Raw genomic sequence first — 16,080 nt, 5'->3', positions numbered from 1 at the left:
TGCCCTGATTTAATTCCCTGTCCAGGGGCTACAACCACCATGGGTGAAGTGATGAAGGCTGGCAGTGAAATGTCACTGTAGGATCTTGCTCCACTTGGCTTTTGGCTCCTTCTTAAGGGCTTTGCCTTCATGGGCAGGAGGATCATTTCCTGTCTAGGAACTGGAATTCCAGCCCCGGGGAATGTGTGCTGTGGATCCCAGAGGGGCATTCCCGACGCTGCCAGGGTGCTGCTCCTGCCGTGCCTGCCAAGGAGCTGTGCAGGGCCAGGGGACAAGGTCCAGCAGCTCTGTGGGCTCCCGGAGCACACAGCAAAGGTGGCTTTGCTGGACATTTCCCAGCACATTCCCGGCTAGAGCCAGAGGGAAGAAGGGAAGCGAGTCCGTGACAGAATCCCCGAACGATTGCGGTGGGAAGGGACCCTGCCCACTGGTTATGATTTCGTGAGGGAGAGACGCCTCTTGTCCAGTGAAGGTGCAAATGAGACCGTGCGAGTGAAACCTGTGGATTTGATTGAACTTGGATTGAACTGAACAAGAAATGGGGAGGAGAAAGGGAGAGAAAGAAATCGGGGAGAGGTCTCAGAGGGAGAGAAAGAAATAGGGACGAGGTCTCTCGGAGAGAAAGGAATAGGAAAAAGTTCTCAGAGGGAGAGAAAGAAACAGGAAAAGGCTCCGGCCCGGCCTCCGCAGCTCCCAGGGACACCCGCCGGGCGCAGCGCCGTTCGCAGTTCCAGCCAATCAGAGAGCGCGCTGAACAATTCCCAGCCAACCAGAGCTCTTCTCGCCGATGACTCACCCGTTGCCAGGCGCACCCGCGGAGCCCCGCGGCCCCGGAGCGGAGTTCGGGGCTCGGGCCGGGGGCGCGGATCCGCACCGGGGGGCCCCGAGCCCCCTGCCCACCCCCGGGGCCGACCGGGGGCTGCCCCACCCAGCAGCCGGTGCTGCGGCGGCCGCGGGGCAGAGGGGCGGCCAAGGGGGGTCCGGGCTGGGAGCGGAGGGAATGCGGGAGGAAGAGGAGGGAGAGGAGCGGGAGCGGGAGAATCCCGCCGCTCGCAGCGCCCGCACGCTGGGGCTGCAGCACCCCCTGCCCCGGGAGCATCGCCCCCAGCCCCGAGCCGCAGGGGAGGCCGAGCTCGCCCCGGCTCTGCCGAGGGATCTCCGGGAGGATTTTTTTGGAGAGTGTTGGGAGGCGGCAGATCCCGGACTCGAGCCCCGGATATCGCCGGGCTCCCTACGAGGAGCTTTTTCGGGGGGAGAGGAGCCGCGATCGCCCCTCGGGAGGGTCCCGGGGGGTCCACGCGGGGCTGGCCCGGTACCGACGGGGCGGGCCATTGGTTTTGGGGATCCCTGTGAGAGCCGGGGCTGTGGGACGTGGGACCCCCGGGGCGGGGAGAGGGGAAGGGGCGATAGCGGAGCTGGGGGACCCCCGGCAGCCCGGAGATGAGGCGAGGACGGGACCCCCTGACCCTGACCGGGGCGTGTCCTGGGGTGACTTCATGATGCTCGTACCCCATCGGTCTGTTTAGCCCCGAAATGAGTTCTGCACCTTTCAGGCCGGTTCTGAGAGCGAAGGGGAGCAGGAAGAAGCAGCAGATTGTTTTCAGAAACTGCTCTCACTCCTCCACATTCCGGCTCCTGGACTGCTGTGATGCCTTAAGGAGCTGGAACAGAGGCCAGACGGAGTTAAGAGGAATAAAGTGGATTTTTATTGAAGTGCCTTCAAAGGCCAGACTCGGGCAGTACCGGAGCCACAGTCGTGGCTCTGCCCGGATGGCTCCAAGATGGGAGCAAAAGAGGGCTTGGCCACGAGATCTCCCATTTTCATAAGTTTTAGTCCATTTGCATATAGGAGTTAACTGCCCAAGTAATAGCTTCAAATTATGAAGTTTCATCCTCCTTGCTTGCTTGCTCATCCTCTTTTCCTATTGTTTATGCTTTGGCCCTGAAGTTTGAAGAGATTGTCCTTGAGTCTCCAGCTGGAACAGGATTGTTTTGTCCTCACCACTCTGTGAAAAGATCCCAGGAACACTTAATATAAAGCTAAAAGCTGCACACCAAAACAGAACAGAACAACTTAAAACCTAAGGTATCAGTTGTCTGTGGACGGACATACAGAGGGACAGAGGCAAGACACCTTTGCTTTTAGTTACTTTTTAGCTCGCTGAGGCAGAGAAGTTCCCTGGACTGTGATTTTTCTTTTTTCTTGGAGCTGTTTAAAGCTCCTCTGGACTGAACACCCAGAGAGCACAGGCAGCTCGCACCTGTGGCCACCTGGCTGGGCCTGGGCCAGGGCATTTCCAGCCCTGGAGGGACTGATTAGAGACTGATAAGAGACTGATAAGAGACTGATAAGAGACTGAGTGAGCCGAGCTACAGCCCACTGAGGGACTTTGTGAGTTTGTCATCTCTTTTAGAGCAGCAGGAGGTTGTATTGTTTAATATTGTTCATTTTTTGTGCTAGTGAATTCTTTGCTTGTAAAATAAACAGGTTTTTTCTACTTTTCTGCAAGGAAATATTTTCCCAATCTGGTTGGGGTAGGGGCTGCTGGAATTTCCTTTCTAGAAGAAACCCCTTTTGGAAGTTTTCTCCCAAATTTGCCCTAAAGCAGGACAGGGTGGTGGGAAGAGGGGGGAGCCCCAAGTGCCCGGATGGAGAGGACGGAGAGGATGGAGAGGGGGACTCTGGGACCCCAAAATCCCCCAGTGTCCCTAAGCAGGACCCTGGAGAGGGATGATCTCCCAGACACATGGGATCCCCAGCAGCTGTGAAATGGGACCACCAGAACCCCAGAGGGATGAGACTGGAAATGGAACACTCCTGGTGGCTTTTTTTGATTCATTCTTGATTTTTGGAGGTTTTTATGGACATCACATGACTTCTAGAGATGGACTTGGGCAAAGGGACCTTCAACCACAACATCCTCATACCTTGCTTTTCCCCAAACCAGGATTTCCCATTCCCAAACCTTCACCAGATGGAGGAGGAGGCTGCAAAGAAGATGAAGATTCCTTGGGACAGCCAGGCAGGTGAGGAGGAAGTCAGTGCCCCTTTCCCCCTCTCTCCTGCTCCATCTCCCAGCCCAGCATGGCCCCCGGCTGCAGGACAACCCTGCTGCCAGCGCCGTCCTGCCGGGGATGCCCTGGGAGGATCTTCTTCCCCTTCCCTCTGGCACGGTGGCAAATCCCATCATCTCCTTGTCCTTTCTCCCCCAGACAAGGAGCTGAGGATGGAGACCAGGGAGGACAAATCCCCACGGCAGAACCTCCTGGAAGAGGCTGTTTTGAGCGGCTCCTCAGTGCAGGAATCCAACAGGGAGGAAAAGCCCCAGAGATCCTGCAGGACGAGGAGCTCCAAACTCAGCCCAGGGTGCTCTGAGGAGGAAAGACCCAGCCTGTGCCAGGAAGGTGGAGAGAGCTTCAGCCAGAGCTCGCAGCTGGAGGTTCATGAGCAGCTTCCTGATATGGAGAGGCCCCATGAGTGCTTGGAGTGTGGGAAGAGCTTCAGGAAGAGTTTCAACCTGATCTGCCACCAGAGGATCCACACCGGGGAGCGGCCCTACGAGTGTGGGGAATGTGGGAAGGGCTTCAGCCACAGGTCCGACCTGATTGTCCACCAGAGGTTCCACACTGGGGAGAGGCCCTACGAGTGCCCCAGCTGTGGGAAGAGGTTTCACACCAGCTCCCATCTCCTTGTACATGAGCGGATTCACACACAGGAGAGGCCCTTCTGCTGCCCTGACTGCGGGATGGGCTTCAGGCACAACTCCACCCTCGTCACCCACCGGCGCATCCACACTGGGGAGAGGCCCTACGAGTGTCCCCAGTGTGGGAAGAGCTTCTCAGACCGCTCATTCTTTACCCGTCACCAACGGAGGCACCGGTAAGGGAAGCCCTGCAAGAGCCTCGACTGCAGGAAGAGCTTCATGCACTGCCCTAACTCCATCCCCATCGGGGGACCCACATTGAGAAGTGCCCTGGTGAACCACTTTCCCAGTGAAACACGCTGGGAAGTGGCTGGTGTTCCTTTTATTTTGCCTCTAATTATCATTTGATTTATCTTACTCCCTACAAAACAAAGAAAATTGGGGTAAAAATCAACCAATTCATCAAAGGCATCTAAAGCCTCACATTTTACTTGTGTTTTGGGGGAATCTTGGATTCTCGGAGATATCTGGGAGGATATGGGAGGGGTTGGGGGGTATTTGATTTAGCTGTCTTTATTTCTTGGCACTCCAAAAGATGAGAGGGATTGATCTGTCAGCTCAAAACTGCTCAATGCCACTGAAAACTACTCAATGCCACCCCAAAATTACTTGATTCCAGAGCCCTCAGGGTGGAATGGGGTTGGAAAGGGACTGGGCAAGGTGAGATGTAAATCAGGAGGGGTCAGATGAGCATTGGGTGGAGCAGGGTGGCTGGGATGAGGTTTGGGAGGTGTGAAATGGGAGAAGTAATGCTTGGGAAGGGGGTGTTGATGTCCAGGAGGGGTGGAATGGGTTGGACTTGGAACTGGGAAGGTGGGCTGGGGTCTGGAATGAGACAGTCAAAGTCTGGGGATGAGGAAGGGAGGGGGAGTCCAATACTGAGTGAGTTTTTGGGTAGTCCACGTTCATGAAGAGATGCTGGGGTATCTCACGTTTCTAAAGCGGTTTTGGGGCACTCCCCAGGTTTTGGGCAATTTCCTGACAGCAGCTGCATGGAGCCCCATTGCCAGGGGTGGTTGTCTTGGGCATGATCTCAGCGCTGTAGCCAGAGTCCATTGCCTCAGCGCTGGAGAGCAGAGAAATGATGAACAGCCCCAGACATCTCCAGTGTGTGTTTGTGTAGGCCTGTGAGCTTACTGGGGAGAGGGCAACAGCAATCCCCTGGAGAGATGCACCTCAGGCTCTGGGCATTCCTCACAGCTCAGGGTGAGGAAAAAAGCTTCCCCCATGGTACTCTGCAGCACTATGTTAATTTGTCCCAGTTCTGTCCTCTGTATTTGCCCGTTGGCCTTTCCTACCCCTTGTACCTCCATACGTTGATGCTGTAGAGAGTTCTCCCTTCCCTGTCTTCCCTTTAGTTTATGTCCCTGCCTATCCACCCTGGCACTCCCTATAAGTCCCTTTCCTTGTGTACCACCCTAAACCCTTAGATCCTGATGCTCTCCTCCACCCCCTCTTTTCCTGTATTTATACCCTAAACCATCCTTGGTTTTTGTCCTTAACCCTTGGAGCATTAGACCCAAATAAAACCTTGTTAGAACTCCATGCCTGGACGCTCCTGTGTCTCCACTGCCGAGCGGCTCCGTGTGTGTGTGTGTCTGTCTGTGTGTCTGTCTGTGTGTCTGTCTGTGTGTCTGTGTGTCTGTGATTGTGCTGGCACTCTCGTGGTTCCTGCCTGTAAGCACAAATCACTCTTGGGAAAAGTTGCATCAACGAGCACCACAGACCACAACCAAGAGGGGACCAAGAGGCCACTGTGACACTGTGGAACCAAGGAGAGCATTGCTGCACTGCCAGACCTCATGGAACCAAGGATTCATTGTGACACTGCAGGGCCTTGGGGGACCCAGAGCCATTGTGACACTGCAGGGCCCAAGGATCCAAAGGACTTTGTGACATGAAGGAGTCCCATGGAACCAAAGGGACATTGTGACACTGGGAGGCCTCATGGAATCATGGAGAGCATTGGGACACTCTGGGGCCTCATGGAACCCTGGTGACACAAAGTTGTCTGGAATGTTGATCTGCTGGAGGGTAGGAGGGCTCTGCACAGGGCCCTGGACAGGCTGGATCCAGGGACCAAATCCAACAAGGTGAGGTTTAACAAGTCCAAGTGCCAGGTCCTGCACTTTGGCCACAACAACCCCTGCAGCACTACAGGCTGGGGACAGAGTGGCTGGAGAGCAGCCAGGCAGAAAGGGACCTGCAGGGACTGCTGGACAGCAGGCTGGACATGAGGCAGCAGTGTGCCCAGGGGGCCAAGAAGGCCAATGGCTCCTGACCTGGATCAGGAATGGTGTGGCCAGCAGAAGCAGGGCAGTGATTCTTGCCCTGTGCTCAGCACTGGGTGGGCAGCACTTTGAATGCTGTGTCCAGTTCTGGGCCCCCCAATTTAGGAAGGACATGGAGGGGCTGGAGCGTGTCCAGAGTAGGGCAACAAGGCTGGGGAGGGGTCTGGAACACAAGTCCTGTGAGGAGCTGATGAGGGAGCTGGGATTGTTAATCCTGGAGAAGAGAAGGACGCACAGGAGACAAGGCAGTATAAGGGAACAGGTTGGACTTGATGATCTCCAAGGTCTTTTCCAGCCTTGCTGATTCTGGGATTCTCTGAAAGCACCCTTGGAGCAGTTGCAGGATGAGCCCTGGGCCTCCTCTTGAGAAGCTCCAGCAGCCCAGGTGCCTCAGCTTCTCCTGGCAGCCCCAAAGCCCATCCTGTCAGTCCTGCAGAGCCTCTGCAGCTCCTCCTCACTGCCCAGAACAGGGAGCCCCACAGGCAGACACAGCAGCCCAGATGGGCCCCCTGGCCTGGGGTGCCTGTGGCAAGGGAGCAGCAGGAGGCACTGCAGGAGCCTGCAGACAATTGCTGCAGCACTTGGAGGATGATCCTGCTCCCCAAGGGCCGTTCCCATGGTGCCAAGTCAGGAACTGCAATGGGGAGTGGGGCCAGAGAGGAAAGGGCAAACAGGGATGGGCTGTTTGCAGGGAAGGGTTCATAGGTGGGCAATAGGTAGAAATTTGTACCAAGGAAGAGTAAAGCAAGCAAAGGTGAAGCCAAGGAAATGCTCAGGGCAGTTTGGGGGTGGCTGCCAGGCAGCCCTGGCTCTGAGCAGCAGCGTCTGCAATGGGACAGGAAACTGCCAGCTGATGGGAACAAACTTTCTGGCTGACTGCAGAGGCCAGGACAAAGCTGAGTGCTTTCCCTGGTGTCTCCCAGCCCTTGCTGGCCCCATGAGCTGATGGCATTTGTGCTCCCTCAGGTTCATGTCCCCACAGCAACAGCATGGGGGTGCTCCCGCCTGCTCTGTGCAATGCAAACAGGGGCTCCTGAGCCAGTGCTGCCGTGCCTGTGCCTGCAAGGATGGGGCACCTGTGTGAGCTGGGGGAGAGGCCAGGGCTGCAGAGGGGGGATGGTGTTGGCAGCTCCATGAGGACGCTCTGGGACGCTGCCCTGGGCTGTCCAGCGCACTGGGGATGGATCAGCCCCTGCTCTGCTGCTCCTTCCCATCTCCCCCAGGGCCCTTGCAGAGCACCAGCCATGCTGTTTGCCCCCAGCCTGCCCACGGCCACCCTGGGGCTGCTCACGGGGCTTTTCTGTGCTCAGCATTGGCCTGGGTGTGTTCTTGAGAGAGCCTGGGCAAGGAGGCTGGAGCCCCCAGGCCCTGGCCTGAGGCGTCAGCGCTGCCCCAGCAGTGCCCATGGCCTGTCCCTGCTGCAGCCCCGGCACTGCCACCCCCAGCACTGTGCCCGGCCCCGAGAGCACTCAGGCCCTACAGCAACACCAGGGCCACCAGGGCAGCGGGGCAGGGCCACGGCAGCAGCACTGGCAACACCAAGTGCTGCTGCTGCTGCTGGGCACAGCTGCTGGGCCAGCACCGATCTGCCCCCAGCTCTGCACACAGACATTGCTGCTGCAGTTCCAGAGAAGGCAACCAAAGGGCATCTCTGCAGAAAACTTTGCTGGGATATCCTTCAGTTCCTTTAAAGACACCTAAAGAGCAGCCCCTCATTGACACAGTCTGTGGCCACATGGAAGATGGAGAGAAATAAAATGAGAAATGGAACAAACAATGATTTTTTTTTTTGCGGACAATATAAAAAATAGAGCAAAGGAAAACAATGGCAGAAACAAAAATCAAAAGGTATCAAAGATGACAATATTACAAAATATTTTTAGAAATTGGCTAGCAGTTTACTGTTTTCGAAACCATCCAGTCATCAGTGTCCACACTGCAGCCTTGAGCTCCTGGTTCCTCAGGCTGTAGATGAGGGGGTTCAGGGCCGGAGGCACCACCGAGTACAGAACTGACAGGGACAGATCCAGAGATGGGGAGGACAGGGAGGGGGGCTTCAGATGAGCAAATGTGGCTGTGCTGATGAACAGAGAGACCACAGCCAGGTGAGGGAGGCAGGTGGAAAAGGCTTTGTGCCGTCCCTGCTCAGAGGGGATCCTCAGCACGGCCCTGAAGATCTGCACATAGGAGAAAACTATGAACACAAAACAACCAAATGCTAAACAGATGGAGAACACAATAAGCCCAAGTTCTCTGAGGAACGAATTTGAGCAGGATAGCTGGAGGATCTGAGGGATTTCACAGAAGAACGGGCCCAGGACATTGCCATGGCACAGGGGCAGGGAAAATGTATTGGCCATGTGCATGAGAGCATTGAGAAAGGCACTGGCCCAGGCAGCTGCTGCCATGTGGGCACAAGCTCTGCTGCCCAGGAGGGTCCCGTAGTGCAGGGGTTTGCAGATGGACACGTAGCGGTCATAGCACATGATGGTCAGGAAGGAAAGCTCTGCTGAGAGGAAGAACACAAAGAAAAAGAGCTGTGCAGCACATCCTTTGTAGGAGATGTTCCTGGTGTCCCAGAGGGAATTGTGCATGGCTTTGGGGACAGTGGTGCAGATGGAGCCCAGGTCAGTGAGGGCCAGGTTGAGCAGGAAGAAGAACATGGGCGTGTGCAGGTGCTGGCCGCAGGCTACGGCGCTGATGATGAGGCCGTTGCCCAGGAGGGCAGCCAGGGAGATGCCCAGCAAGAGGCAGAAGTGCAGCAGCTGCAGCTGCCGCGTGTCTGCCAATGCCAGCAGGAGGAAGTGGCTGATGGAGCTGCTGTTGGACATTTGCTCTATCTGGACATGAGAATCTGTTCATGGAGAAGAGGACAGTGAAGAGTTAGTGGAGATACCTGTAACCAAAATCAAAGCCATTTCCCATACACCCTCCTCTGTAACACACACGGCCATTCTTCTGTGTTTAAGAGTTCTGAAGTTTTCTTTTTAATTTGCCCCCATGCTTCCTGGTGGTCTTTGATATCAGAAAGTCTCGGCATTTCTGCTGCCCTCAGGGAGAACATATCAAGTTCTGTGAGGCAAGAATATGAGTGGAGATTGACGGGAGATGGTCTGTCATTCTGACTTGCTCAGATTTTCTCTGGGCGTTAATGTTTTTCGGCTGGAGGGTCATCACCCTCCCATGTTTCCCTTTTAAAACCCGAAGGTACTTCTAAGAGCAGATGGATCCACCACAGCCCAGCTCCACATTTGTAGCCAAACACTCACTTTGCTCATTTCACAAACCCAGCAGCATTTTCAGTGTCACAACACCTCTGCCTCTCCCCATCAATCTTCTAACTCAGAGATGCCCTAGGACAGGTTTGCATCCTGGATTAAAGCTCCCAGCTTGGACTAAAATCTCAGGGAGACTTCCAAGGGTCCTTCTGATGGCATTGGATTAAGGGAGATGCAGCTCCTTCCCTGGCTGCACTGACAGCATTGCCCAGAGCCGGGCACTGGGGACAGCGTCACCCTGAGCCAGCTGTGCCCCCTGCCAGAGCCCCCAGTGCCGGGCAGCTGCTGCCAGCCCTGTGCTCTGCAGAGGGAACTGGGCCCGGGGCTGCACAGCTGCCCCACGGCTCTGCTGCAGCTCTGCCTGCACAGGAGGGGCTTCACGCCTTGGAGCCCAGCCCTGAGGGCAGAGGCTTGGCTGGGGGACAGGAGGGAGGAGGCTTGTTCAGAGGGAGGGGCTGCACTGGAGGGGATCCTGTGGACATCTCCAAACTCTCCCTGCCACAGCATTTCTGGGTTTTGTTTTCTCTCATTCCCTGATCTTCTCTTTGCTTCCTGCAGATTTTCCTCCTGCTGTTGTTTCCCTGTGCCTGATCTCTCCCTGTCAGCACTCACAGACCCCAAATCTCTGGGCACTCTCCTTGGCCCTACAGAGCCCTGCCTGTCTGCAGGGCAGTGGCTGGGGGCAGGTTCACTTTGCACCTTATAGAAAGGACTGCTCAGAGTGAGGGTGATAAGCCCAGCGAAGGTGATGCTCCTGCTGACTACAATCAGAGTGGCTGAAAGCACATATAGGGATATCCTGTGAACCTATTGATCACTAAAAGGAACAGTTCAAATGTCTCAGGCACTTTTCAGATTTCAAAATTAATAATTCATTGTCAGCTGTTCTTATTTATTCTCCCCTCCCTGCCATTCTCCATTAATAGGAAATTGAATAAAAAGTATTTGGAAATTTCCTCATTTTTGTCAAAATCCTTGTCTTGGAAATATTCTATGACTGATCTGAACCCCTCAGCATGTCAGAGCTTCATGAGCATGTCACCTTTCCGGCCCCAGAAATCCTCAGAGTTGTACTCACAGAGTCTGTAGGCATTGGGATGTTCCAGCTGTGGGAGATCACTGCAGGAGCTGCAGCTGCATTGTCCTGCAGCCAGAGGTTCCTGTGCCAAGGGCTGGCAGGGATTCTGCCCCAGGCACTTCTCAGCACCTTCCCAGCCCTGACTGATTGAAGCTCTCTGTGCCTCTGTGCTGTGCCCGGGCTGGCTGCAGGCAGTGCCCCAGCCCTGCTGGGCTGGCAGAAGAGCTGCTCAGCAAGAGAAATGTGCTTTTCAAGCTCTTCTTGGTTACCAGCAGCTGCCTCTGTGCCAGCAGCCCAGCCCAGCTCAGCAGCACAGCCACAGCACAAGGACTTTAATGACCCTCTGAGGCTTTGTGCTCAGGCCCTGAGCATCAGTCCCTGAGAGGCAGCTGAAGAAACCTCTGCAGAACTCCAAGGCAGAATCACACTCCAAAGTTTCTTTCACTTTTAATGGGTCCCAGGGAGGGACACAACTGAGAAAGTGTCCCCAGGCCCCAGGCAGAGCAGAGAACTGCAGGCAGTGATGACAGCTGGGGACAAAGAGAAGCCAAGGCTTGGTGCCCTGGGGCACAGCAGGCTCTGTGCCACCAAGGGCTGCCAGGAGACACCTTGTCCTGAGGCACTGGGGCCTCCTGGCACAGCCCCAGCCAGGCTGGCCACTGGCAGCCCCTTGTCCTGCCCTCTGCATCCCCCCTAGCCCACATGCCAGTGGCCTCAAGGATCTGCTGGAAGGAGTCCCTGGGGAGCCTTGCTCAGCAATGGCCCTGGGGGCTCCTCAATCCTCCCAGGGACTGCAGGCTTTTCAAAGGACTTTGGGTTTTTCTTTTGGCTTTGAGTCTCTGAGAGGTTTGTGCAATGATGGCCTCCAATTCTCTGCTGTAATTAGTCCCTTGAGATTCTTTCTCAGTTACAACACTCAATGGGGCTCATTAATGCTTCAGGGTAGTTCAGTTTTTTAAGGTAGTTAGTGTTTGCCTTTTGATACAGACTTGATGAGAAAGATTGTGCAGTCACAGCCTCCACTTATCTGCTTTAATTAGTCCCTTGAGAGCCTTTATCAGCAATGACACTCAGTGGGGTTCATTAATACTTCAAGGTACTTCAGTTATTTTAAGGTATTTGGTTTTTCCTTTCTGATACAGACTCTGTGAGAGGTTTGTGCAATCATGGCCCCAATTATCTGCTTTAACGAGTCCCTTGAGAGCTTTGCATTGACACTCAGTGGGGCTCATTAATACTCTGAGATACTCAAGGTTTTTAAGGTACTTTTGAATTTCCTTTCCACACTCAGTCTCTGATAAGGTTTTGTGCCATCCTGGCCTCCAGTTCTCTCCTCCAAGGAGTCCATGAGGAGCCTGTGTTGGGGATGGACCTCAGTGGGACCCATCAATGCTTTGAGACGCTTTGGGTGTTTCTTGTGATTTTGACTCCTGCAAAGGTTTGTGCAATCTCCTCTCAGGCCCTGAGGTTCCAGGGCTCAGCTCCAAATGCACCATGGGGCTCATTATGATCAAGCAAGTCCTGACAAACCATGGCTCTGCCTTGATTTCCCTCTGGTCTGGGGCAGTTCGTCAGGAAGATTTTCCTTTTACAGTTATGGAGAAATATTTCAAAGAGCTTCTAAGAAATATGTAATCCAATTTTAAAGAGTGTATTTTATTACTGTTCTTTTTAGAGAAGAGGTAATGGCAGCATTCTGTGGCTGATATTGATCCAGGGACTCTCCTAAGGAGGTCTGGCCAGGTCAGAGAAGCTGTGCCTTGAGCTCTGACCTAGTGGGAACAACCTTGCTCCACATTCCCCAATCCCATCCTGTCTCTCCTCACCTGGGTCCTGCTTTGCTTGGAGAACTGGCTGCACACAACCAAAGGGTTTTTTTTTCCTTTCTAATTTTTCTTTTTAAAAAGAATCTAAAACTCCTGAATTTCCCTATTGAAAACAGAGACCCTCCTCAAGTGTGTGCCATCCCAAGCTGCCACCAAGCAGGCTCCTCTTCCCTAAGGCAGAGATATGCAAGGAATGTTTTAGACCTTTGGACTCCTTGGTTCCACAAGGCCTTCTTGTGTCGCCATGGACACTTGGTTCTTTCAGGTTCTGTAGTGTCACAGTGGATATTTGGTTCCATGGGGCCCCAGAAGGTCATCATGGTCTTTTTGCTTCCATGAGGCCTTGCTCTGTCTCATGGACTTTGGATTCCTTGAGGTTCTGTACTCTCAACAATGATCTCCTAAATTCCAAAGTGTCTCAATGGACCCTTGGTTCCACAAGGTTCCTCAGTGCCAAAATGGAAGCCTTGGTTCCATGTGCCCCATGGTGTCACCATGGTCTCCATGGTTCCACAAGGCCGTGCAGTGTCACAATAGCCCACAGGGTTCATGAGGCCCCACAATGTTGTGAAAAACACAGTTGACTCTTTAGAACTTTTAAAAGTTTAATCAAGGATAAAAGAAGGACAAATAAGTGATCAGCGCTGGGATGCTTTTGGTGAATGGCCAAAAGGCACCAGGTAGCTTTAAATCACGTTCTTTATATACAGTTACATTGCTGGGGTTACATGCATATTCATTAGCTTCTACAGTATTCAAACATTCTTGAAAGCTTTTGATGTTGCAGGGACTCCTTTGATTTTGGCTTTTACACCCTGACTTATCTGCATGACATCCTGGGATCAAGTCAATCTATTTTATTCCTTCCCATGGTTTCATCCCAGTTGTTTCACACTTCTCTGATAAGAGGAGCTAACGAGCTCTTCCCCAGTCTCCTCCATGCTCTGTCTTGTGTCACTGTTGTCTCATCACCTGTAAAGCCCTGGATGGCTTCACACTGTTCTCTTAGTTACACAAAAGCCTTTTAGCATCTTCTATTTTGCTAAGGTCTACAGTACAATACGTTCATCACATCACTATTTCTATAAGCGATACACAGATATCATATTCATTACACTACTATGAGCTATACAGTGCATCCTTAAACTGACAGATTATGTTATTTGTCCTGGTCTAGGGCAAATTTGGGAGAAAACCTCCAAAAGGGGGCCCTCCCAGAAAGCAAACCCATGCAGCCCCTCCCCCCAACCGGTTTGGGAAAAAATTTCCTTGGAGAGAAGTGGAAAAAAACCCTGTTTATTTAACAGACAAAGCATTCCCCAGCACAAAACGTGAACAAAACCAAATGATGAAACTCATTCGCTGCTCTGAAGAGATGACAAATTCAGAAAGTCTCTCCGGTGGGTGGTCACTTTGTTATCAATCCCTTTGGTGCTGGGAAAGGCTGCTGCCCAGAGTAGGCCCTGGTAGGCTACAAAGTGCGAGCTCTTGGTGCTCCCCAGGTCCCAGTCCGGAGCAGGTTCAAACGGTTCCAAGAAAAGGGAAAGAAAAAAACCAGTCCAGGGAAAACTTCTCTGCCTCAGCCAAACTAACTAAAAAGCAAAGGAGGGCTCTGGTCTGCCCCGTCCATGCCCAGACAACAGAGTGGAGTAGAATGTGGAGGAGTGTTGCTTTTACAGGAGTGAGTGCAGTCTCTGATAACAAACTCCACGCTTCTTCTTCTCCCCACCTTCGGTCTCAGAACCAGTCTTGAAGGCACAGAATATAATATCCAGCATAAATGGAACAGACGATTGAGGATACAAGAATCATAAAGTCACCCTTGGACATTCCACCCCTTATCCCCACATCCTCAACTTACTACCAAAACGAATATATATTCTAACTCTACTCACACATACATCATTGTCACGATCCGCCCTCACGGACAGGATTGTGATGGTTTGTTATTTGATCTCAGGGTACAAAACACCAACACGGCAAGGGGTTTGCAGTAACAATCAAAATCAGTGTACTATATTGAATAATCACAGCAAAATGCGTTAGAGGGGATTGGGGAAGAGAGAGAAAGAAAGAGAGGAAGAAACCCTGCAGGAAAGGAAAAGAGAGAGAGAATGGGTGTATCTACCAATGTAGAGGCAATGTAATTCTTCAAGGTCCAGTCGAGGTCCAGTCGAGGTCCAGTCAAGGAGTCGCTTTCACGCTGGGAAGATCTCATTTAAGCTAGCTAACTTGAGGGGTTTTATTAGAATTTTCTATTGAGAATTGTGAAGGAGGGGAGAGGGGTAACACAATAGTCATCTGGTCAGCAGTGGGTGAGAGCTATTGTCTTCTTGGTCCAGTGGTCACTACCTGCAGGCAAACATCACAGTTTGATCAGCTGTTCTCCCCCACACACATTGCCCCCCTCCCCTCCCAGGTTAGAGGTTGCAGTCCTTGGGGAGAAAAGGAGTCTTTTCCATATAGGGGTTTCATGTCTCAGTATTGGAGGGAATGGCTTCTCCCATCTCAGTCCATCTGCCACGGTGGTTGTACAGTAGATGAAGGGTCTTCTGTGGAGACCACCAAAAGGTCATTCCAGAAAAGAGTTCAGCCAGGTTAGGAGGTGGAAAGATCCCAGGGCCATTGTAGCAAAGTGATGCAGGCGAAGAAGGGCAAAGTGCCCCTTCTCCTTTCACTGGGTTCAGTGTTCCATGGGGTGGATAAACACACCTGCGAACAATAACTCGAGTTCCAGTCCCAGGGCCCTGGCAAGCCCTCACCAAACCAGGATGTTGAACAGAATGTTCAGTGGTCTAAAAATCATGAGGCAGATGAGAGTATTTTCGGACAGAGTATCACAATAGGTGGCAACCTTCTGGGGTGAGGTCAGGAAGGGTAACCCAAACATCATTTCATAGGGTGAGACCCCCAGACCTGACTGGGGTTAGGTTCTAATTCTTAATAAGGCCAAAGGGAGACATTTGATCCATGACATTCGGGTTTCAGTCATTAGCTTAACTAGAGCTCTTTTCAGAGTTTGATTCATTCTCGCAACCCGACCGGAACTCTGTGGATGCCATGGAGTGTGTAACTGCCATTTCACTCCCTGGGCCTGAACTACTTTCTGCAATATCTTTGATGTGAAATGAGTTCCCCAGTCTGAATCAATCCTGTTTACCATCCCATATTGGGAATGATTGATTCTAGAAGTGTTTTACTCACAACATTGGCATTGGCTTTCACAGTGGGTACCACCTCTACCCAATGAGTCAAGTGATCTTCTACCACTGGCAAAAACTTCCACCGTTGCTCCTGGGGGAGCTTGGTAAAGTCTACTTGGATGTTTTGAAAGGGCCTGAAGGCTAGTTCTCACTCTCCTCTGGGTGTTTTCCACATGATGTTCTTATTCACTTGTTGACATTATCACACACCATTCAGTGACTTGCTTAGCTATTCTGAAAATTCCTATGCATCCCCAGTCCCCTAGAAATTGATCACTTAGCACTTGAGTACCTCAATGTGTTGTCCGATATGCGCCTTCTAGCATTTTCTTGGGAAGGGGTTTATTCAACACTTGCCTCCCATCTGCTAATCTCCACTTCCCTTTGTTATCTTTCTTGGCTCCCATTTTGAGGAGTTCTTCCTCTTCTGTCCCACTGAATACAGGGACTTCTTGCATTTCTCTCATGGGTGTTAATACTACTATTAATTTTTCTGTCTCTGATTCAGTTGCAGTTTTAGCTTCTAAATCAGCTAAATTGTTCCCTTGCTCTTCCTGAGCCGCCCCTTTTGGCTGTCCTTTAACATTGTCTTGGTTTAAAAAGACTGGTGGGGGCTAAGGAAGGCAGGAGCCTCCCCTGAAATGGAGAATGTGAAATGCCCCACCCCCTCAAACTGCTATAAATTTCAAATCAAGGGGCT

At 52.5% G+C, this 16,080-nt stretch overlaps 2 protein-coding genes and 1 pseudogene across 3 annotated transcripts; 2 read left to right on the top strand and 1 right to left on the bottom strand.

Annotated features, from left to right (window-relative positions):
- The first annotated feature begins 628 nt into the window (after positions 1–628).
- On the top strand, positions 629–3,004 carry LOC119696374 (translation initiation factor IF-2-like). 2 transcript variants are annotated; one of them, XR_005255555.1, is made up of 3 exons: positions 629–1,312; positions 1,949–2,086; positions 2,949–3,004. XR_005255555.1 is itself a non-coding variant. In XM_038126089.1 (2 exons), exons 1-2 carry the CDS (start codon positions 788–790, stop codon positions 2,036–2,038), a joined length of 615 nt encoding a protein of 204 aa, XP_037982017.1. In that variant the 5' UTR covers positions 629–787; the 3' UTR covers positions 2,039–2,198. The 2 variants fall into 2 exon arrangements, 1 of the variants encoding a protein (XP_037982017.1); XM_038126089.1 differs by lacking the exon at positions 2,949–3,004 and having other exon boundaries at positions 1,949–2,198.
- A 217-nt stretch (positions 3,005–3,221) lies between these two features.
- Positions 3,222–16,080, top strand: part of LOC119696322 — a 2,199,709-nt pseudogene continuing 2,186,850 nt past the window's right edge.
- On the bottom strand, positions 7,894–8,903 carry LOC119696365 (olfactory receptor 14J1-like). The gene has a single exon (XM_038126075.1). It carries the CDS (start codon positions 8,824–8,826, stop codon positions 7,894–7,896), a length of 933 nt encoding a protein of 310 aa, XP_037982003.1. The 5' UTR covers positions 8,827–8,903.

Source organism: Motacilla alba, unplaced genomic scaffold (genome assembly GCF_015832195.1).
Source record: "Motacilla alba alba isolate MOTALB_02 unplaced genomic scaffold, Motacilla_alba_V1.0_pri HiC_scaffold_28, whole genome shotgun sequence".
NCBI lineage: Eukaryota > Metazoa > Chordata > Aves > Passeriformes > Motacillidae > Motacilla > Motacilla alba.
The sequence above is the reverse complement of the archived record's forward strand: the minus strand, read 5'-3'. Positions and strand labels throughout refer to the sequence as shown.